Source organism: Grampus griseus, assembly GCF_964374135.1.
Source record: "Grampus griseus genome assembly, chromosome: 4".
NCBI classification, from domain to species: Eukaryota; Metazoa; Chordata; class Mammalia; order Artiodactyla; family Delphinidae; genus Grampus; species Grampus griseus.
Window position 1 is genome coordinate 17,013,939 of NC_138997.1, and position 24,822 is coordinate 17,038,760.

General features: G+C 38.0%; 1 protein-coding gene and 1 pseudogene across 2 annotated transcripts in view; both read right to left on the reverse strand.

The window, feature by feature from the left end:
• LOC309821814 (uncharacterized protein) overlaps positions 1-24,822 on the reverse strand; it is an 87,641-nt gene that overhangs the window by 36,428 nt on the left and 26,391 nt on the right. The window contains 1 exon segment of the mRNA XM_082653299.1: positions 12,466-12,569. Within this exon segment, the coding sequence (XP_082509425.1) occupies positions 12,466-12,569 (104 nt within the window).
• Positions 8,324-8,792, reverse strand: LOC309821621 (riboflavin kinase-like; annotated as a pseudogene). The gene has a single exon. The product of its transcript is annotated as a riboflavin kinase-like (transcript).

Genomic DNA, 24,822 nt, shown 5'->3' on the forward strand with positions numbered 1-24,822 from the left:
TTTATTCCTGCCCTGCCACTAGGTTCATCAGTACCATTTTTTTTTTTTTAGATTCCATATATATGTGTTGGCATATGGTATTTGTTTTTCTCTTTCTGACTTACTTCATGCTGTATGACAGACCCTAGGTCCATCCACCTCACTACAGATAACTCAGTTTTGTTTCTTTTTTTTTTTTTTTTTTGCGGTACGAGGGCCACTCACTGTTGTGCCCTCTCCCGTTGCGGAACACAGGCTCCGGACACGCAGGCTCAGCGGCCATGGCTCACGGGCCCAGCCGCTCTGCAGCATGTGGGATCTTCCCGGACTGGTGCAAGAACCCGTGTCCCCTGCATCGGCAGGCGGACTCTCAACCACTGCGCCACCAGGGAAGCCCAGTTTTGTTTCTTTTTATGGCTGAGTAATAGTTCACTGTATATATGTGCCATATCTTCTTCATCCATTCATCTGTTGATGGACATTTAGGTAGCTTCCATGTCCTGGCTGTTGTAAATAGTGCTGCAGTGAACATTGTGGTACCTGTCTCTTTTTGAATTACGGTTTTCTCAGGGTATATGCCCAGTAGTGGGATTGCTGGGTCATATGGTAGTTCTGTTTTTAGTTTTTTGTTTTGTTTTTTTTGCGGTACACGGGCCTCTCACTGTTGTGGCCTCTCCCGTTGCGGAGCACAGGCTCCAGACGCGCAGGCTCAGCGGCTATGGCTCACGGGCCTACCCGCTCCGCGGCATGTGGGATCTTCCCGGACCGGGGCACGAACCCATGTCCCCTGCATCGGCAGGCGGACTCTCAACCACTGTGCCACCAGGGAAGCCCTGTTTTTAGTTTTTTAAGGAAGCTCCATACTGTTCTCCATAGTGGCGGTATCAATTTACATTCCCACCAACAGTGCAGGAGGGTTCCCTTTTCACCCCACCCTTTCCAGCATTTACTGTTTTGAGATTTTTTGATAATGGCCATTCTGACTGGTGTGAGGTGATACCTCATTGTACTTTTGACTTGTATTTCTCTAATAATTAGTAATGTTGAGCATATTTTCATGTGCTTTTTGGCCATCTGTATGTCTTCTTTGGAGAAATGTGTATTTAGATCTTCCCCCCATTTTTTGATTGGGTTGTTTGTTTTTTAATATTGAGCTCCATGCACTGTTTGTATATTTTGGAGATTAATCCTTTTTCATTTGCTTCATTTGCAAATATTTTCTCCCATTCTGAGAGTTGTCTTTTTGTCTTGTTTATGGTGTCCTTTGCTGTGCAAAAGCTTTGAAGTTTAATTAGGTCCAATTTGTTTCTTTCTCTTTTTCTTTTCATTACTGTAAGAGGTGAGTCAAAAAAGATCTTGCTGTTTTTTATGTCAAAGAGTGTTCTTCCTATGTTTTCCTCTAAGAGTTTTATAGTGTCTGGCCTTACATTTAGGTCTTTAATCCATTTTGAGTTTATTTTTGTGTATGGTATTAGGGAATGTTCTAGTTTCATTCTTTTACATGTAGCTGTCCAGTTTTCCCAACACCACTTATTGAAGAGGCTGTCTTTTCTCCTCTGTATGTTCTTACCTCCTTTGTCGTAAATTAGGTGACCATATGTGTGTGGATTTATCTCTGGACTTTCTATCCTATACTATTGGTCTATATTTCTGTTTTTGTGGCAGTACGATACTGTCTTGATTACTATAGCTTTGTAATATAGTTTGAAGTCAGGGAGCCTGATTCCTCCAGCTCTGTTTTTTTCCCTCAAGATTGCTTTGGCTATTCAGGGTCTTTTGTGTTTCCATACGAAGTGTAAAATTTTTTGTTCTAATTCTGTGAAGAATGCCATTGGTAGTGGTAGTTTGATAGAGATTACACTGAATCTGTAGATTGCTTTGGGTAGTATAGTCATTTTCACAATATTGATTCTTCTAATCCAAGAACATGGTATATCTCTCCATCTGTTTGTGTCATCTTTGATTCCTTTCATCAGTGTCTTATAGTTTTCTAATTACAGGTCTTTTACCTCTTTAGGTAGGTTTATTCCTAGATATTTTATTCTTTTTGTTGCAATGGTAAATGGGATTGTTTCCTTAATTTCTCTTTCTGATTTTTCGTTGTAAGTGTATAGGAATGCCAGAGATTTGTGTCCATTAATTTTGTATCCTGCAACCTTACCAAATTCATTGACTAGTTCTAGTAGTTTTCTGATGGCATCTTTAGGATATTCTATGTATAGTCTCATGTTGTCTGCAAACAGTGACAGTTTTACTTCTTCTTTTCTAATTTGTGTTCCTTTTATTTCTTTTTCTTCTCTGATTGCCATGGCTAGGACTTCCAAAACTATGTTGAATAATAGTGGTGAGAGTGGACGTCCTTGTCGTGTTCCTGATCTTAGTGGAAATGCTTTCAGTTTTTCACCATTGAGTATGATGTTTGCTGTGGGTTTGTCATATATGGCCTTTATTATGTTGAGGTAGGTTCCCTCTGTGCCCATTTTCTGGAGAGTTTTTATCATAAATTGGTGTTCGATTTTGTCACAAGCTTTTTCTGCATCTATTGAGATGATATATGGTTTTTATTCCTTAATTTGTTAATATGGTATATCACATTGATTGATTTGCGTATATTGAAGAATCCTTCCATCACTGGAATAAATCCCACTTGATCATGGTGTATTATCCGTTTAATATGTTGTTGGATTCTGTTTGCTAGTATTTAGTTCAGGATTTTTGCATCGATGTTCATCAGTGATATTGGTCTATAATTTTCTTTTTTGTGATATCTTCTTCTGGCTTTGGTATCAGCATGATGGTGGCTTCGTAGAATGAATTTGGCAGTGTTCCTCCCTCTGCAATATTTTGGAAGAGTTTGAGAAGGATCAGTATTAGCTCTTCTTTAAATGTTTGATAGAATTCGCCTGTGAAGCCATCTGGTCCTGGACTTTTGTTTGTAGGAAGATTTTTAATTATAGTTTGAATTTCATTCCTTTTGATAGGTCTGTATATATTTTCTAAATCTTCCTGGTTCAGTTGTGGAAAACTGTACCTTTCCAAGAATTTGTCCATTTCTTCATGGTTGTCCATTTTATTGGCATATAGTTTTTTGTAGTAGTCTCTTATAATCCTTTGTATTTCTGCAGTGTCAGCTGTGATTTCTCCTTTTTCATTTCTAATTTTATCGATTTGTGTCCTCTCCTTATTTTTCTTGATGAGTCTGGCTAAGGGTTTATCACTTTTGTTTATTTTCTCAAAGAAGCAGCTTTTAGTTTTATTGATCTTTGCTAATGTTTTCTTCTTTTCTATTCCATTATTTATTCTTTTAAACTTTTTAAAATTAACTTTATTTTTTATAGTTTTATGTTCACAGCAAAATTGTTTGGAAAGTACAGTGAATTCTCATATACGCCCATTCCCACACATGTACATCGTCCCCAACTATAAGCATCTGTACTACAGTGGTGCGTTTGTAGCAGTCAGTGAACATACATTGACATATCATTATCACCCCAAATCATTAATTTATATTAGGGTTCACTCTTGGCATTGTACATTCTGTGGGCTTGACAAATGTATAATAACATGTACCCATTGTAATATCATACAGAATAGATTCATTGTCCTAAAAATCCTCTGTAGTCTGCCTATTTATCCCTCCCCTGCCCCATTAACCCCTTGTAACCACTGCTCCTTTTGTTGTTTCCATAGATTTGTCTTTTCCTGAATGTCATATAGTTGGAATCATACAGTATGTAGCCTTTTCAGATTGGCGTCTTTCACTTAGAAATATCCATTTAAATTTCCTCCATGTCTTTTCATGGCTGGAAAGCTCATTTCTTTTCAGCATTGAATAATATTCCATTGTTTGTATGTACCACAGTTTTGTGTATCCATTCACTTACTGAAGGACATCTTGGATGCTTCTAAGTTTTGGCAGTTTTGAAAAAAGCTGTTATAAACATTCATGTGCAGGTTTTTGTATGGATATTTTGTATGAACAGTTTTCAGTTCTTTTGGGTAAGTACCAAGGAGCATAGTTTCTGAATTATGTAGTAAGAGTATGTTTAGTTTTTTTAAGAAATCACAAAAATAACTTCCAAAGTGGCTGCACCATTTTGCTTTCCTAACAGCAATGAGTGAGAGTTCCTGTTGCTCCACATCCCTGCCAGCATTTGGTGTGTGAGTGTTTAGGATTTTTGCTGTTCTAGTAGGTGTGTAGTGCCATCTCATTGTTGTTTTAATTTGCAATTCTCTAATGACATGTGATGTCAAACATATTTTTATAGCTTTATTTGCTATTTGTATATCTTCTTTGGTGAGGTGTCTGTTAAGTCTTTGGCCCACTTTTTAATAGAGTATTTTCTTATTGTTGAGATTTAAGAGGTTTTTATATATTTTGGATAAGTCCTTTATCAGATAGGTCTTATATTTCGAATTTTATATTATTTTATTTTTTATACAGCAGGTTCTTATTATTTATCTATTTTATACATCTTAGACTATATATGTCAATCCCAATCTTCCAGTACATCCCCCCCACTGTCCCACCACCCCCGCTTTTCCCCTTTGGTGTCCATACGTTTGTTCTCTACATCTGCGTCTCTATTTCTGCCCTGCAAATTGGTTCATCTGTACCATTTTTCTAGATTCCACATATATGCATTAATATACAATATTTGTTTTTCTTTTTCTGACTTACTTCACTTTGTGTGATGGTCTCTAGGTCCATCCACGTCTCTACAAATTACCCAATTTCATTCCTTTTTATGGCCGAGTAATATTCCATTGTATATATGTACCACTTCTTCTTTATCCATGCATCTGTCGATGGGCATTTAGGTTGTTTCCATGACCTGGCTATTGTAAACAGTGCCACAATGAACATTGTCATGCATGTGTCTTTTTGAATTATGGTTTTCTCTGGGTATATGCCCAGTAGTGGGATTGCTGGGTCATATGGTAATTCTATCTTTAGTTTTTAAAGGACCCTCCATACTGTTCTCCATAGTGGCTGTATCAACTTACATTCCCACCAACAGTGCAAGAGGGTTCCCTCTAGTAGAGCTAATCAATGAATTTGGTAAAGTTGCAGGATACAAAATTAATACACAGAAATCTCTTGCATTCCTATACACTTACAATGAAAGAGCAGAAAGAGAAATTAAGGAAACAGTCCCATTTACCATTGCAAAAAAAAAGAATAAAATACCTAGGAATAAGCCTAACTAAGGAGGTAGAAGACCTGTACTTAGAAAACTATAAGACACTGATGAAAGAAATCAAAGATGACACAAATGGATGGAGAGATATACCATGTTCTTGGATTGGAAGCATCAATACTGTGAAAATGACTATACTACCCAAAGCAATCTAGAGATTCAGTACAATCCCTATCAAACTACCAATGGCATTTTTTACAGAACTAGAACAAAAAATCTTAAAATTTGTGTGGAGACACAAAAAACCCCAAATTGCCAAAGCAATGTTGAGGGAAAAAAACAGAGCTGGAGGAATCAGACTCCCTGACTTCAGACTATACTACAAAGCTACAGTAATCAAGACAATATGGTACTGGCACAAAAACAGAAATATAGATCAATGGAACAGGATAGAAAGCCCAGAGATAAACCCACACACTTATTGTCAACTAATCTATGACAAAGGAGGCAAGGGTATACAATGGAGAAAAGATAGTCTCTTCAATAAGTGGTGCTGGGAAAACTGGACAGCTACATGTAAAAGAATGAAATTAGAACACTTCCTAACACCACACACAAAAATAAACTCAAAATGGATTAAAGACGTAAATGTAAGACCAGAGACTATAAAACTCTTAGAGGAAAACATAGGAAGAGCACTCTTGGACGTAAATCAACACAAGATCCTTTTTGACCCACCTCCTAGAGTAATGGATATAAAAACAAAAATAAACAAATGGGACCTAATAAAACTTAAAAGCTTTTGTACAGCAAAGGAAACTATAAATAAGACGAAAAGACAACCCTCAGAATGGGAGAAAATGTTTGCAAATGAATCTATGAAAAAGGATTAATCTCCAAAATATATAAACAGCTCATGCAGCTCAATATTAAGAAAACAAACAACCCAATCAAAAATGGGGGGAAGATCTAAATAGACATTTCTCCAGCGAAGACATACAGATGTCCAAGAGGCATGTGAATAGCTACCCAATAATTACTAATTATTAGAGAAATGCAAATCAAAACTGCAATGAGGTATCACCTCACACTGCTTAGAATGGGCATCATCAGAAAATCTACAAACAACAAATGCTGGAGAGAGTGGGGAGAAAAGGGAACCCTCTTGCACTGTTGGTGGGAATGTAAATTGATACAGCCACTATTTCATTTATTTCTGCTCTGATCTTTATGATTTCTTTGCTTCTGCTGACTTTGGGTTTTCTTTGTTCTTCTTTCTCTAGTTGCTTTAGGTGTAGGGTTAGATTGTTTATTTTAGACTTTTCTTGTTTCTTGAGGTGAGATTGAATTGCTGTAAACTTCCCTCTTAGAACTGCTTTTGCCATGTCCCATAGGTTTTGGGTCATCCTGTTTTCATTGTCATTTGTTTCTATGTATTTTTTTTTTCACTTGGTCAAGATTTTTTTCAAGGCCTGAAAACACTGACTAATCGAAAATGGCCCTACTGCAATTTCTTATAATATATAAATACTTAATATAAAACTTTAAAAAATGTAGACACTATTAACTAACTCCTAAACCACACACAATAGGCTTTTCAAAAGCAATAGTTATTTAACAAAATGTAAGGTGACAATATCAAAGAATTTTCACACTTAATGAGGACACAATCAGTCACAAGCTACTCAAACACAAATCTTTTTTACACTTTCCATGTTTGTTTTTAACTTTGTTTCATAGAACCACTGATAATTTAGACTTTTTTCAAGTATAGGATTTCTAACATTCAATTACATTTTCTAAGTATTTCTATAAAGAAGAAATGAAAAAGACACATACTACATTGTTTGCCATAAATTCATACACCGAAAAGTCAAAACAATCCAAGTGAATTTATTCCTGCTTCTCCCTTCTCCAACATTAGCTTTAGATGTTCTTCTAAATATTATATAAACAGTTTTGTTAAAATCAGTTCTCTCATTTATGCAGATTAGGGGAAAATGGTTTTATAATAAGTTATCTTTAAAATTATCTTCTAAATAGCACTCTTTAGCCTTAAATTACATTGTGCACACACAACTACAACAGTTTGCATTTGCTCGGGAACATATAATCACATTAAAAACAAATAACCTTGTATTTCATAGTTTAGCTGGCTCTTAAAATAGTTTCCCTGGGGGGGAAACAAGTATTTTGTGTTGTTTAAGAAACTGGTATATGTAAATGAAATGCTAGGTGTTCGTTTAAACTTGGAGAAAACCTACAGATGAACTTTTGGGTGTTTTTTCTAAAATGCAAGAGATATGTGCTTAATCACTGTTCATATAATGAAGGAATGGGATGGCAGATACAGACGCAGATGAAACTACATTTTGTAAATGTAGAGTTGGATATTCTAAATGGAAGAACTGACACTGACAGTTGTTTACAGGAAACAAAGGTTAAGAAAAATGTTGAAGAATATCTCCTCTTAAAAAGAGAGACGTGTTACACGACACATAAATGAGAGCTAGAGATTCGAAAAACACTTGATTTACTGTTTTAAAAGAAAAACAAAAAAATAATAGGGAGAGAGTCTAGACCAATTAGAACTGAGGCAGCTGTAACAAAGATGGAACACAGTACAATGATTTGAGCCCTTCAAGGAAATGACTAACTAAAATGAAATTTCACAAGTCTTCATGTCTATAATAATATATAAATGCACAAAATATCAAAAATATGAAGTCTGGATTTTTCCCCTTAGGTTTGTAATAAACTGTCAAACCTCTGCTTAATATAGTTACTTTTATAAGCCTTCTGATTAGCAGAGCATGCTATACAGGTACATGCATGCTAGAATTTTACCATGAGAATTATAGTTCTCATCTCAAACTAGTGACTTGCCTGTTACCCACATTTATATATATTTCATTTCCATTATAAAACACTTAAGACCTTTCTAGTGGTACATTTTAATTAACATATTACATAAAAAAGAATCTTGATTTTTAAAATGAACCTTTTTAGTACTGTGACATGATGGGTTTAATTGAACAGTTGGAACATAATATGGTAACTACATTGTACTGTTTAATTCACATTAATTCACAGTTTAATGTAGGAAAATGTTTGATTTTTAAAGTATAACCAAGATGAGACTGTAGAGTTATAAGCAGTAAAATATTAGAAAACAGTGAATGAATAAATATGATGCTTTTCCATCAGTGGCCATTCATTATTTTGCTTTTAGGAACCTGGAAGAAATTGTCTTCTTTGAGTTTCAAATGTTCTGGTAAATCTAGTCGTTTCTTAGCTTCCTCAATATCACCTTGAATTGCTGAAATAAGTGACTCTAAAGAATCAAAAGTTCTTTTCTGGTCTGAGGTAGCCGACGATGGCCACGTTGAGAATTTCCCCGTAGAAGTCCTCTTTGAAAGTATGCATGATATGAGTTTCCATGGACTCTTTTGTATTCTTGTAGTTTGGGTTCCATCCTATGCTCACCACCATCTTATGGACGTCTCCACTTCCAACACTGGCTCAACCATAATATATGCCAGTGGATACGTCAGCTGGAAGATTATCTACTACTTGTTCAGGGAAGTTAGCTGTAGGGATGCCCAGCTACTTGGAGCCGCGACCGAAGCCCCGCACCACCTGGCTGCGGCGGAAGTACGGCAGGTGCCTCATGACGCCGTCAGCTAGGGGTGCAGGCTGTGGTCCAGTCTGCGCGTCCCGCGGAGCCGCTGTTGAGGCGGTGCCTGGACCCCCTGGACCAGCCGGGGGACACGGGTGGGAGTTCCGCAGGCCAGCCGGCTGGCTGGGCGAGTGCACGGGCATACAACGGGCCTAGCGGCACAGACGACACACCATGGCGAGACCCTCACACCTGACCGAACAGAAGGTGCCGGGTGACTCAGATGCTGCGTCTGGGCTCCTGAACGCCGGCGACCGAGGAAGTGTGTGTTTCTATGTATTTTTAAATTTCTTCTTTGATTTCTTCAGTGATCTCTTGGTTATTTAGTAGTGCACTGTTTAGCCTCCATGTATTTGTGGTTTTACCGTTTTTTTCCCCTGTAATTGATTTCCAATCTCATAGCATTGTGGTCAGAAAAGATGTTTCATACGATTTCAATTTTCTTAAATTTCCCAAGGTTTGATTTGTGACCCAAGAAGTGATCTATCCTGGAGAATGTTCCATGTGCAGTTGAGAAGAAAGTGTATTCTGCCACTTTCAGGTGGAATATTCTATAAATATCAATTAAATCTCTCTGGTCTATTGTGTCATTTAAACCTTGTGTTTCCTCATTTATTTTCTGTTTGGATGATCTGTCTACTGATGTAAGCGGGGTGTTAAAGTCCCCTACTATTATTGTGTTACTGTTGATTTCCCCTTTCATGGCTGTTAGGATTTGCCTTATGTATTGAGGTGCTCCTATGTTGGGTACATAAACATTTATAATTGTTATATCTTCTTCTTGGATTGATCCCTTGATCATTATGTAGTGTCCTTCCTTATCTCTGGTAACAGTCTTTAAAGTCTATTTTATCTGATATGAGAATTGTTACTCCAGCTTTCTTTTGATTTCCATTTGCATGTAATATCTTTTTCCAGCCCTTCAGTTTCAGTCTGCATGTGTCCCTAGATCTGAAGTGGGTCTCTTGTAGACAGCATATAAAGGGGTCTTGTTTTTGTATCCATTCAGCCAGTCTTTGTCTTCTGGATGGGGCATTTAATCCATTTATACTCAAGGTTATTACCAATATATATGTTCCTATTACCATTTTCTTAATTGTTTTGGGTTTGTTTTTGTGGGTCTTTTTTCTTCTCTTGTGTTTCCTGCCTAGAGAAGTTCCTTTAGCATTTGTTGTAAAGCTGGTTTGGTGGTGCTGAATTCTCTTAGCTTTTGCTTGTTTGAAAAGCTTTTGATATCTCCATGGAATCTGAATGAGATCCTTGCTGGGCAGAGTAATCTTGGTTGTAGGTTTTTCTCTTTCATCACTTTAAGTATATCTGCCACTCCCTTCTGGCCTACAGAGTTTCTGCTGAAAAATCAGCTGATAACCTCATGGGGATTCCTTTGTATGTTATTTGCTGCTTTTCCCTTGCTGCTTTTTATACTTTTTCTTTGAATTTAATTTTTGTTAGTTTGATTAATATGTGTCTTGGTGTGTTTCTCCTAGGATTTATCCTGTATGGGACTCTCTGTGCTTCCTGGACTTGATTGACTATTTCCTTTCCCATGTTAGGGAAGTTTTCGACTATAATCTCTTCAAATATTTTATTCTTTTTCTCTTCTTCTTCTGGGGCCCCTATAATTCAAATGTTGGTGCATTTAGTGTTGTCCCAGAGGTCTCTGAGACTGTCCTTAATTCTTTTCATTCTTTTTTCTTTATTCTGCTCTGCAGTAGTTATTTCCACCATTTTGTCTTCCAGGTCACTTATTCGTTCTTCTGCCTCAGTTCTTCTGTTATTGATTCCTTCTAGTGTATTTTTCATTTCAGTTATTGTGTTGTTCATCTCCACTTGTTTGTTCTTTAGTTCTTCTAGATCTTTGTTAAACATTTCTTGTATTTTCCCAGTCTGTGCCTCCATTCTATTTTCAAGATTCTGGATCACCTTTACTATCATTACTCTGAATTCTTTTTCAGGTAGATTGTCTATTTCTTCTTCATTTATTTGGTCTTGTAGGTTTTTACCTTGCTCCTTCATCTGTGACATAGTTTTCTGTCATCTCATTTTTTTTTTTTTATGAGTAAAATTGTGTTCCTGTCTCACTGGTTGTTTGGCCTGAGGCTTCCAGCACTGGAGTTTGTAGGCTGTTGGGTAGAGCTGGGTCTTGGTGCTGAGATGAGGACCTCTGGGAGACCTCACTCCGATGAATATTTCCAGGAGTCTGAGGTTCTCTGTTAGTCCAGTGGTTCGGACTCAGAGCTCCCACCACAGGAGCTTCAGCCGACCCCCGGCTCGTGAACCAAGATCCCGCAAGCTGCACAGGGTGGCAAAAAAAATAAAAAAGAGGAGAACGATAACAAAGTAAAACATAAAATTAGACTAGGAAACAAACAGATATGTTAGAAAGAAAAAATATATATATAGATGAAACAACAACCAGAAGGTAAAACAGAACCACAATAGTATAAAAGAGGAGAAAAAAAAAAGGCGGAAAGGCCTTGGCTGTGGAGGGTGGGACCTAAGCAGGGGTGGGGTTTGGGTGGTGGGTGGGGCCTCTGCTTAGGACCCACAGGGCTGGAAAAGGCCCTGGGGGTGTGGGGTGTGGGGCCTCGGCTCAATGGAACAGAAGGGGCCCAGCCGTGTCTCCCACCTCTGGTCTCAGAGGACGGGGGAACCCCACCAGGGAGCTCAGCAGTTTTCCTGGGCCTCGAGTGGGTGAGGCAAATATCCTCCACTCCTCTCCCGCTCCTCCGGTCCTGGAGGGCCCCTCCTGCCTGCCTCTCGTACTCCCTCCCTCCCCCCCCGCCCCCCCCCCCCCGCCCCAGCCTCCCTCCTATGCCCCCAGGACCCACGCAGCCTGGAGGGGGCTTTGGAGGGGGCTTTGGAGGGCGGGGGACTGGCCTGGGAGCTCAGTAGGTTTCCCGGGCTCTAGTGGATGGTGCCAATGCCCTCTGCTCCTTCCCCTGCTCCTCTGGTTCTGGAGGGACCCTCCTGCCTGCCTCTCCTGTTCTCCCCCAGCCTCCCTCCCATGCCCCCAAGACCAGTGCGGCCCGGAGCAGGCCTCTGAGGGCGTAGGACCCTGCCCAAGAGCCCGCAGACATCCCCGGCCGATTGGGCAGGGGATACACTGGTCACACACCCCACGATCCGAGCCCCCGAGCGTCCCTCCAGGCATGGGAACCCCTCACCCCTCTCAGCCGCACCCCTCAGGGGAGCCAGTCCTGTTCCACCTCCACTTCTCCTCCCCAACTCAGTCCCCACACATCCTACTGGTTTGCTTTGGGGTTCCTCCCGTCTCCTTGGGCGTTGAGGTCCCCCATCAGCATCCTGCAGGAGCCCTAGTCGTGGGGAGATGCAAACTCCGAGTCTTCCCACACTGCCATCTTGACTCCACCACCTAGGATTTACTCTTTTAACATCTTTCATATATAATGTACAGTGGTTTTAATTATATTCATCACGTGTGCATTATATCCCTAGTACTTATTTATCTTATAACTGGAAGTTTGTACCTTTTGACTACCTTCATCTAACTCACCCCCCCCAACCCCTACCTCTAGTAACTACAAATCTGATTTTTTTACTGTTCACTCCATGACGTTTAATCACCTTGTAGCTGCCCATGAGCTGGTATGATTGGAAAGGGAGGATTCCCACAGCATCTGTCTTCTAATTGTGAATGGCTACATGAGAATCATCATAGTATTCCACTTTAAATGTCAGCTTCTTAGCTTCATCCCTCATCTCCTGTGGTACTACACAACCCCTTTCAATAGCTGTAAAACAGTTCTCTGTTAGGAAGAATAACAAGCATTATACATTGTATAGTGGCAGGTACCCTAGATGTGTGCAGTATTCGAATTCCATTGTTCTAAATGCATTTGTAGTACATTGGCTCATTAACACATGTTCTTATTTATTCATTTATTTAAACAGCTTTTTTTTACTGAGCCAATCCCATATTTCAGGCATTGCATTTGATGCTGTGGTAATGATGATGAATGTGATATTCAAAGAGTTCACAGTCTAATAGTGCCAACAAATAATTAATCAGACAGTTACAATATAGTGTTTGACATGTTATAATGGGGGGAGTAGAGGGTGCAATAGGAACAGAGAGGAAGTATATGTAACCTAGATTTCTGGGAGCTTGAGGGCCCTGCTATAATGTGACTTGGACAATGGCTGGGAGTTAAGGAACATGGAGTTTGGTGGGGATGGGGTTTGGGCATGGATGGGTTTCAGAACAAGGAACTAGGAACTACATGTGTGAAGGCTCAGAGACAAGGGAGCCTGGTATCGTTTGAGGGGCAGGAACTGGGAGAAGACTGAAAGAAGCTCAGTGTAATTGAGGCACTGTGCATGAGGAGTGAAATGAAAGATGTGAGAGTAACATGGAAGATTCATGTAGAGAAAGGAGTGGTAAGACTACAAAATTTACTCAGCTGGTAATTGGCTGTGTGATCCTGATAAGTCACTACACTGCGCTTACCTGGGTCTTGATTTTCTTCCCCATAAAATGAAGGTGACAGCCAAATGACCTCAGAAATTACATCTGCCCATACCCTATCAAAGCTAAGTTCAGTAAGTCCCTTTGCAGAAAGATTTCTGCAAATGGCTTCTGTTAGTGGGGTTGGGAAGGGTTAATAATATTCTATCCCAGGAGTATAAAACCCAGAAGCTTGGTCTGCATTTTATTTTTCTCATGAAAGTTCATCTCAGTTTCTTTGCACTCCGTTTTGTTCTATTACTACATACACTGTTAATATTACAAAGAATAATGTTATTTATTTTAACCTTTGGGACCAAAGTCTAATGTTGCTAAATCATAGATAATTATCAAGCCAATCCCAATAAAGTAAATTTAAAGAGAAGTAACATTTCCTCATATTCCAATTCAGTAATGTAAATTGCTTGAGGACTTTCTGAATAAGTTGGAAAAAACTGCCTGTTTCTAGGGTCAAATTCTGAAATTAGGTTTCAAGGTAGGGAAGATGACTGTATTAAATTAATATCTGGGACTTACTTATAGTCATTACCTGTTAGTCATAGCAAATGTGAAGAGCAGAAGTGGCAACTTTTCTGATCTTCTTATGTGCTTGTAAACTCTGCAAAAGTGGCCATTTAGCAATAAATGCATGTTCTCCATCAAGTTAGCATCAATGCCTACCTCATCTCCTCAGGAAATTAGATTCACCTTTTGCATTTTCACCCACGATTTGGTGACCATGGTCTTTAAATATTTTGAGAACACTAAATTTAAAATGCTTGAAAAGCTATGTGTTGTTTAATTTTCAGTTTAGATTTTCTCGCATACACCATTGTACGAAACATTGCGTTAACCTCATGCTTCAATGGAGAAGAATCTTAGTTCTAAATTCTCAGCATGCTTTTCTTTTCCTATGAATGCGAAGCTTCAATCCACAGTCAATAATGTGGGAACTGTCTATTGTTTTTCTCGGCTAGTGATGGATGGATTTTGGTACTCTCTTACTGCTGGTGACAAAATAGGATACATTTATTTAAATACTGCTGGGAGATAGGAGTGAAATATTTAGCTAAAGATTTTTAAAGGAGAGCTACTTAAGGGTCAGTTTCAGAGTTCTATAAAAAGTATTTGGGCCACATTGTTTCAGAACCCAGAACCATAGTCTCATAAGCTCTGAACTCAATATACATAGAAGCATGGGTGGACTCATAGAGCTAGAAAGTGGCTTCAAGGTCAAACACTCCAACACCTGTATTTTTGAGATGCTTTGTAGCTTGACTGATTTCAGTCAAGCTACAAAGTGCACTTTAATAATTTCAACCAAAATTATTGTTGATTTATGTCAATCACTACTAAGTGGGACTGCATAGCAATATCATATAGTAAGGCCCAGGAAATGCATGATAATATCCTAGGAAAACCCAGTTCTCTTTAGATGTAAAAATTCTTGCACTCTTACTTGTTGACATAGAAAATATTTTGCAATCAAGACCTTTAAACTCACTCAGTACTCTACACAAACACAATCTGGCCCTTGCAGATGGAATTGTTTGCTGCTTACCATATGCAAGTTTTGTTCTCTCTTTTATGGGTTCTTACACACAGTTCCAATTTCTACAGTGTCTTTTACCCTGTTGTTCATGTTGTAGTTCTGTAAGCTCCCAAGGCTCAGCTTAGGGCTGACCTGCTCCCCGAGGGCTTCCCGTCTTCCAGTCAGAAATGAGGTCTCTATGCCTTGAATCTGTAGTCTTCTGGATTTCATTCAACTCTGCTTTTTCAGTGTGTCTAGCACAATGTTGTTATTAAATGTTTAATGAATGTATGCTGAAGAGAAATATTTCTGAAATACCAAACAGTAAACTGTTGATTGAAAATAAACCCATAAAAGCAGCACAAATTGCACCTTGTAAATAAATAATTTTCTGGAGGAAGTTAGGTCATTTCAAAATTGTGTTCTGGTCAGTTGCTAATTAAGTTGTACTATAATTTAATTTAATTCCCAATTAAATTTAATTTATTGGTCATATATATCAGTATTCAAACAAATCACAATGAAAATTTTATTATAACATAATTTTGCAGTATTTTTTTCTTTCATTGGTCTTTCCTCTTATTTTCACATTTGATCTTCATACCTGTTTCTCAAGAAAAGAGGTATCATTATCCCCATTTTATAGATGAGGACAGTGATGACATGGGCAAAGGTAGCCATCTGGGTTCACACAGTGACTGCTTAAAGGGCTCTTCAAAACTGACTTAAAGCTCTTTTATTGCCATTCTCTAAAAGGTTTCCCACAGCCACCCTCTTTTATACTTGATCTGAGACCTCTCACTTCTCATAAAATCTTGGGTGTAAGAGTCATATGCATAAGATATGTCACATTACACAAACACACATACACACAAATACCAATTTCCATCTTGGAGCAATTCAGATGCCTTATTGATTTCTTTCAAAGGGCAACTCATGGTGGGAACTTCCCTGGTGGCGCAATGGTTAAGAATCCGCCTGCCAATGCAAGAGACACAGGTTCAAGCCCTGGTCCGGGAAGATCGCACATGCCGTGGAGCAACTAAGCCCGTGTACCACAACTATTGAGCCTGCGCTCTAGAGCCCACGAGCCACAGCTACTGAGCCTGCATGCCACAACTACTGAGCCCGTGCACCTCGAGCCCGTGCTTCGCAACAAGAGAAGCCACCACAATGAGAAGCCCGCACACCACAACAAAGAGTAGCCCCTGCTCGCCGCAACTAGAGAAAGCCCGCATGCAGCAACGAAGACCCAATGCAGCCAAAAATAAATAAATAAATAAAGGCAACTTATGGGTTATAAGTAGATCTATGTTAATTTTTTTTACAAGTTGTCAGTTACCAGTTTAGGAATAGAGTCTGGTTTTAAACTCTGTAGAAGGAGAGGTCAATAATAACAAGACTTGGGAAAAAAGAATCAAAACTAAACAAAGAATCAAATGAACTGTTTATGTAGAAAATTGGCAAAAGCATTCATGGGGGATAGTAAACCATTTACTTTTTGACTCCTTTCCTAATCATCAAAAGCAAGGTAATTTAATTCATAGCAGAATCCAGTTACTGCTCAGTAGTGCTGAGATTACCAATATGGTAGCTGAGCCCTACATGGGCTATAGTGGACTGGACTGTTGGAGTGGATCCAGTACTGCCATGGTCGCAGACCATCAGCCCCCAGCTATCCTTTGTGCTCAGGGCACCAGTGATTTCCTGTAACAGCTTACCCTCCAGCTGGCATGATTTGAGTTACCATGTACCAAGCCTCTCTGAGGCTCTAGATATATCTCCTTCACAAACCTAACATTTCAACCTCAGAAATAAAATTCTGTACTTTAATAGTGTTTTGAGAGTAACGTAGTAGAGTAGTTGCAGAAGTTGCTGGTGGCATCCTGCCTAGATCCCATTTACTATTTGATTACAGTGAGTGAGGCAGAAGCAGGCATTATTTTCCCTATTTTTCTGACTTTGAGGGGACTGATGTTCGGAGACGTTAAATATTTTTTACTGATTGTATTTATTAGGTTTTTCTTTTTTTAAAATATATTTTAGAATACTTTGATATCTTGGGACCTTGTGGACCCAGCGAGGGACTGCCTCTCCCGGGGTTAGCTAATTTCCAGAGATAGCAAACAGCTTGCTTCAGTACATCTTTGATATGCAAGCCAACCAATCTCAGTCCATATCCCCCATCCACCTCCTTTTGTTGGTGCCAACATTCTGGGACACTATCCTCCTGCCCTAAATCACCCCAGGGCCAGTTACCAGATAACTGGGACCACCCCTATGGCCCAGAATCCACTGAAGCTCACTTAGCCTGCCTACCCCACCTTGCCTGTTCCTTTTCCTGAAATCCACAATAAAGGCCCTGGCCCATGCTTTTCCTTAGCTCTTTCTGCCTCCCGACTGACCCTGGGCTTCCCCACATGGCCCTGCATGGCGTGGCATGCTCCCTTCTTTTGGGGAAACCGTGAGCAATAAACTCTTCTTTCACGGCAGTTGTCACTGTGTCTGTCATCGTACCATAGCTGACTAAATCAAATCCTGGGTACATTTTAAGACACTGATGGACATCTAGAAAGTGGAAGTGCTGAACCTAGAACCCAGGTCTTTATATTCCTAGCAGGGTTGTGTTTCTACAACATTATGTTCCTTATAAATTTATGTAAAATTGCATTTAAGGCTATTTTGAAATGTTAGGATATGGTAAAAAAAAAAAAGGGGTTGACTTCTTTTTATAAAAGACAGCTAGTACACTTTATCAGAGCCTTGGCCTCAAATATTTTATGTTGCCTAATGGGACAATTTTTACTAAAATATTTGAATATTATATAATTATTATGCAAGAATTTGAGTAACTTAGAAACTTGTCAACATGGAATTGAACGATAGGAAAAACCCATCACAGATTTTTCCATCCAAAACAAGAATCTTATTAAGGGTGATCTTCTTCAGTGTGTTGCATATAGTGAGAGAGGATGGAGACATGGCAGATACGTGAGGAATGTTAGAAAATGTGAATAAATTCCTTCAATGAAGCAAAGGGTTAGCGCTGAGAAGAAATATCGGTGTCAATTATACTTAGTCATTCCAAGCACCAGCCTCATCACTTTTGAAATGGTTTAATTTTTAAGTTGGGTTTTTATTCAAATTGGAAATTCAGACATCTAGAGTTTCTGGAAAAAGAAACTTTCATGATGGGAGGTTGGTCAATGGTAAAGTTTTCTCTAGTATTTGACATTGAAGTACTTATACAGTTTTATTTACATTTAATCAACTCATGGAAAACTGCACTAATGAAGAAATAAAAGAGCACCCAGATATCTTAAAACAGGAAGAAATCCTTCACTTATCTTTTGCAATATAGGTACCTTCCTCCTCAACTTTTGTCTGAAGCTACTGTTATCATTATTGTTTCTGCTACAATTAAACGTTAATTTTGTGCCTAACGTTTGTCAGCTTGTTTGCCAAGTGCTTTACCTGCATTTTCTCCTTTAGTTCTCACTACACTAGGTAAGAAAAGAACTACTATATTTACCCTATTTTTCAGATGATGGGACTGGCAATTAAGGAGTTTAAAAAACTTGCTAAAAAAATGGTTATGAAGAACCTAGGGGCAGGACAGGAATAACGACGCAGACGTAGAGAATGGACTTGATATGGGGAGGGGGAAGGGTAAGCTGGGACGAAGTGAGAGAGTGGCATGGACATATATACACTACCAAATGTAAAACAGATAGCTAGTGGGAAGCAGCCTCATAGCACAGGGAGATCAGCTCGGTGCTTTTTGACCAGCTAGAAGGGTGGGATCGGGAGAGTGGGAGGGAGGGAGATGCAAGAGGGAAGAGATAGGGGGATATATGTATATGTATAACTGATTCACTTTGTTATAATGCAGAAAGTAAGACACCATTGTGAAGCAATTACACTCCAATAAAAACGTTAAAAAAATAAATTCCTAGGGCAGTTTTGAAAAATACCCACATTCAAAATCATTTATAACTATTCGGTTAACATTTCATTTTTATTTTAAGACTGAAGTCAGAGATGTTGAGGGAGTTGAAATGCTTGCCAATGTTCTTGTTGCTTGTAGCTGGGATCCTTGCCATGAAGACCATTACACGTCAGTCTTGTTTGCATATCTCCTGAGAGTCTTGGGAAATAATATCTGAGAAGCCAAAATCCAAAATGACAAAGATGTACACTTTTGTCTTCTTGATGAGAGCCAAACTACAAACAATCTGAATGTCCCACAAATGTTTTGGTGACTTGTTTCGAATCATTTTGATGATGTGCTTGGCAGATGCAAAATATAATTACCGAGATGTTATAGAAACACCAAATGTTCATAATATTTTTAAAATAATACAAAGTAATACAAATGCCATGGCTGCAACAATATAAAACTATCTTAAAACTAAGAATAGTTCTCTAATGGTGGAGAGTTTTCTTCTCAAAAATTTAAAATATTGTTATTTTCCATGGAAAACAAATGATTACTATCAATATCTAATATTCATAGAGTGTTTAATTTGCTAGGTACTTTATATACATTGTCTTATCTAATTCAAACCCTAAAATTAGCCTATAAAGTAGATATCATTGCTATGTACATTTTACAGATGAGGACACTGAGGCTTAAGGAGTTTATATAAATTTCCCAAGATAAACAACTAGTGGTAGAGCCAGTGTTCCAGGAGGCCTAACTGTAGAGTTTAATAACCTGCCTGATGATGATGATGACAACTAATATCTTTGTCACTCTCAGTATGTTCTAAATGCTTTACATTTATCAAGTCATTAAATCCTCACAATAACTATGCAGTAAGTTCACTATTATCCTCATATTAGAGCTGCTTGTGTTTCATCAATATCTTTGTCATCCTTAAAGCCACTTGAGTTTTGTAGCACAGTTTTCCAGAGTATGTCAACTTTACCTCCATCTAAATTTCTCAAGACCCTTGGCGTTTTCAAGCAGGAGCCAGCACAGTACTGGAAATTTTATTCCCAGACACTTTTCCTACTGGAGTCTTTGGCTTGTACCAGTGTGGGCTGGGAATGCTCTGCATCTGGGCACATCTGCCATCCTCAAGCTTCTCTGCCCTTGTCCTGGGGAATCCCTTCATTCTCTCCAGGGTGAGACCATCAGCTTCCTAGATCCCATGTTTTTCTCTTGAATTCACTTACCACTTTAGGAGAACTTCATCAGGTAGCCTCCTGAGAAAAAGTTCATTGGGGGGGATAGATTTTTTGAGATCTTTAAATTTTTCTATTGGAGTTCCTTTCCTGCTATGATAATTTTTAATTCCCAAGAGCTCTTTTTTTTTTTAAATTGCCACCTGTTCTTACTTCATGTATACCCCATCTTCTTGTCTCTTTCAGAATATTAATAACAGCCTTTTTGAAGATTTTTACATTTTCTCTTTTCATGGATTATTTCTTCCAACTTTTCTTTGTTTGCTTTGTTCTCTCTCATATTAGAAAGCTATTGATAGAATCACCTCAAATGTCTGCTGATTCTTGGTTGTCTGCTTCTGTTGAAGAATGGCACACTAATACGCTATTGGGAAGCTCAGAACACATGGATGGCTTTTTTTGAATGTGGGATTTGCTGTAGAATTATCTGGTGTGTTTTATTGTTAGGGCATCGCAATGTTGGTATTTTGAGGTCTTTTCTCTTTTGGCTTGTCAGATTATTCAGAGAAGAATTTTCCAGTTTTTTATGTGGAAAGTACATACCCAGCTGCCACCATTCTGGGGTCCAAGAGGGCAAGTGAAGACCCAAAGATAAGCCCCTTGGGAGAAAAAAATGCAGAATCCAGAACTATGCAGGTAACTCCAGAAAGTTTGTTTATATTAATTTCATATAACTATCAGCCAAAAATCTACTAGACCTTACAAACTCATGTTTAAAAGCTCTAAACATTTTTTAAAGGCCTGTGAAAAATGTTTCTTATATCTAGCCTTATATATCTGCCTTAGATAATTATAGGTTCCTAAATGATCCATTAAGAAAAACATGTTTATGACTCCATGAGTAATGTGCAAAATGGACAGAGAGTTTTGAAATCTTCTCAAGATTTTAGAGACATCCCCAAACAGTTTATATTATTTTGACAATTATTGGGCCGGAGTGTTTTTTCGAAAATGAAAACAAAAATCACAGTAACTTCAAGTTATTTCACAGTTACATATGTATGTTAGCAGTTGAAATCTTTCATTTCTCTACAGTTTCTTTATAGGTAATAAAGTCATAAGTTTCATTGTAACAAGTGAAGCCAAACAGTTGCAGGTAAAAGTTTAACTTTTGTTCTCCAACTCAAGTCAGGCCAGGTTTCTGAGGTAAACAGCCTGTATGTACATTTCCACACCTTTCTCCATGCTCATATAAACCTATATACTAATAAATGGGAATCTATTTTTGGTTTATTTTCGTCTTTCACAAACACTGGATCATACAATACACATTACTACTCTGTACTTCAGTTTCTACATGTAATGATGCATCCCATTCGTCCCTCTTAAAAGATGTCAGTTGTTTTTTTAAACATCCACTTAACATTCAAAATAGGGGTTTATCATTCCTTACTCTGTCAATTAGACTGTTTAAAAATTACTTATTTTTTTCTTCTACAAGCAAGGCTGCAGTAAATAATCTTGTCTTTACATCCTCACACCCAGATACTTTTATTTCTAGGAATTGATTCCCAAGTATAGTACTCCTGGGGGAAAAGACAGGTGTACTTTAGCATTTTAATAAATATTGCCAATTGCTTTTCAGAAACCTATAACAATTCACATTTTTATCAGTAGTATAAGCTAGAAGGTTTTTAAACTTTTTATTTTATATTAGAGTATAGGTGATTGACAATGTTGTGTTAGTTTCAGGTGTGTACAGCAAAGTGATTCAGTTATACATATAAATGTATCTATTCTTATTCAATTTCTTTTCCCATTTAGGTTGTTATATAATATTGAGCATAGTTCCCTGTGCTATACAGTAGGTCCTTGTTGGTTATCCATTTTAAATATAGCAGTGTGTACATGTCAGTCCCAAACTCCCGAACAATCCCTTCTCCCTTGGTAACTGTAAGTTGTTTTCTAAGTCTGTGAGTTTGTTTCTGTTTTGTAAATAAGTTCATTTGTATCATTTCTTTTTAGATTCTGCATATAAGTGATATCATATGATATTTCTCTTGCTCTGTCTGACTTACTTCACTTGGTATGACAATCTCTAGGTCCATCCATGTTGCTGCAAATGGCGTTATTTCATTCTTTTTAACGGCTGAGTAATCTTCCATTGTATATATGTACCACATCTTTATCCATTCCTCTGTCAATGGACATTTAGGTTTCTTCCATGTCTTGGCTATTGTAAACAGTGCTGCAATGAACATTGGGGTGCATGTATTCTTTTGGACCATGTTTTTCTCCGGATATATGCCCGGAGTGGGATTACAGGATCCTATGGTAGCTCTATTTTTAGTTTTTTAAGGAACCTCCATACTGTTCTTCATAGTGGCTGTACCAAGTTTCATTCCCACCAACAGTGTAGGAGGGTTCCCTTCTTTCCATACCCTCTCCAGCATTTATTGTTTGTGGATTTTTTGGTGTTAGCCATTTTGACTGGTGTGAGGTGATATCTCATTGTAGTTTTGGTTTGCATTTCTCTTATAAATAAAGATGTTGAACATCTTTTCATGTGCCTCTTGACCATCTGCATGTCTTCTTTGGAGAAATGTCTATTTAGGTCTTCTGCCCATTTTTGATTGGGTTGTTTGTTTTGATGGTATTAAGCTGCATGAGCAGTTTCTAAATCTTGAGGACTAATCCCTTGTAGGTCACATCATTTGCAAATATTTTCTCCCAATCTGTGGGTTGTCTTTTCCTTTTGTTTATGGTTTCCTGTGCTGTGCAAAAGCTTTTGATTTTAATTAGGTCTCATTTGTTTATTTTTGTTTTTATTTCCATTACTCTGGGAGACAGATCAAAAAAGATATTGCTGTGATTTATGTCAGAAAGTGTTCTGCTCTGTTTTCCTCTAAGAGTTGTAGAGTGTCCAGTCTCACATTTAGGTCTTTAACCATTTGAGCTTACTTTTGTGTATGGTGTTAAAGAATGTTCTAATTTCACTTTTTTTACATGTAGCTCTCCAGTTTTCCCAACACCATTTATTGAAGAGACGGTCTTTCTCCAATTGTATAGCCTGGTCTCCTTTGTCATAGTTTAATTGACCGTAGGTACGTGGGTCTATTTCTGGGCTTTCTATCCTGTTCCATTGATCTATACTTCCATTTTTGTGCTAGTGCCATACTGTTTTGATGACTATAGCTTTGTAGTATAGTCTGAAGTCAGGGAGCCTGATTCCTCCAGATCCGTTTTTATTTCTCAAGATGGCTTTGGCTATTTGGGGTCTTTTATGTCTCCATACAAATTTTAAGATTTTTCTAGTTCTGTGAAAAATGCCATTGGTAATTTGATAGGGATTACAATGAATCTGTAGATTGCCTTGGGTAGTACAGTCATTTTGAAAATGTTGATGTTTCCTATCCAAGAACATAGTATATCTTTCCAGCTGTTTGTGTCGTCTTTGATTTCTTCCATCAGTATCTTATAGTTTTCAGAGTATAGGTCTTTTGCCTCCCTGTGTAGGTTTATTCCTAGGTATTTTATTCTTTTTGATGTGATGGTAAATGAGATTGTTTCTTGAATTTTTCTTTCTAATCTTTCATTGTTAATGTATAGGAATGCAAGAGATTTCTGTGCATTAACTTTGTATCCTGCTACTTTACCAAATTCATTGATTAGCTCTAGTAGTTTTCTGGTGGCATCTTTAGGACTATCTATGTATAGTATCATGTCATCTGCAAACACTGACAGTTTTACTCTTTCTTTTCTAATTTGTATTCCTTTTATTTATTTTTCTTCTCTGATTGCCATGGCTAGGACTTCCAAAACTATGTTGAATAATAGTGGTGAGAATGGATATCCTTGTCTTGTTCTTGATCTGAGAGGAAATGCTTTCAGTTTTTCACCATTGAGAATGATGATTGCTGTGGGTTTGTCATATATGGCCTTTGTTATGTTGGGGTAGGTTCCCTCTGTGCCCACTTTCTGGAGAGTTTTTATCATAAATGGGTGGTGAATTTTTTCAAAAGCTTTTTCTGCATTTATTGAGGTCATCATATGGTTTTTATCCTTCAATTTGTTAATATGGTGTATCACATTGATTGATTTGCATATATTGAAGAATCCTTGCATCCCTGGGATAAATCCCACTTGATCATGGTGTATGATCCTTTTAATATGTTGTTGGATTCTGTTTGCTAGTATTTTGTTCAAGTTTTTTGCATCTATATTCATTAGTGATACTGGTCAGTAATTTTCTTTTTTTGTAGTTTCTTTGTCTGGTTTTGGTATCAGGGTGATGGTGGCCTCATAGAATGAGTTTGGGAGTGTTCTTCCCTCTGCAATTTTTGGAAGAGTTTGAGAAGGATGGGTGTTAGCTCTTCTCTAAATTTTTGATAGAATTCACCTGTGGAGCTGTATCGTGTAAGTTTAGATTGTTTATTTGAGGTTTTTCTTGTTTCTTGAGGTAGGATTGTATTGCTATAAATTTCCCTCTTAGAACTGCTTTGCAGCATCCCATAGGTTTTGGGTCATTGTGTTTTCATTGTCCTTTGTCTCTAGGTATTTTTTGATTTCCTCTTTGATTTCTTCAGTGATCTCTTAGTTATTTAGTAACGTATTGTTTAGCCTCCACGTGTTTGTGTTTTCTTACTCTTTTTCCCTTGTAATTTATTTCTAATCTCCTAGCTTTGTGGTCAGAAAAGATGCGTGATATGATTTCAGTTTTCTTAAATTTACCGAGGCCTGATTTGTGACCCAAGGTGTGATCAGTCTTGGAGAATGTTCTGTGTGCACTTGAGAGGAAAGTGTAATCTGCTGTTTTTGAGTGGAATGTCCTATAAGTATCAATTAAATCTATCTGGTCTGTTGTGTTATTTAAAGCTTTTGTTTCCTTATTAAT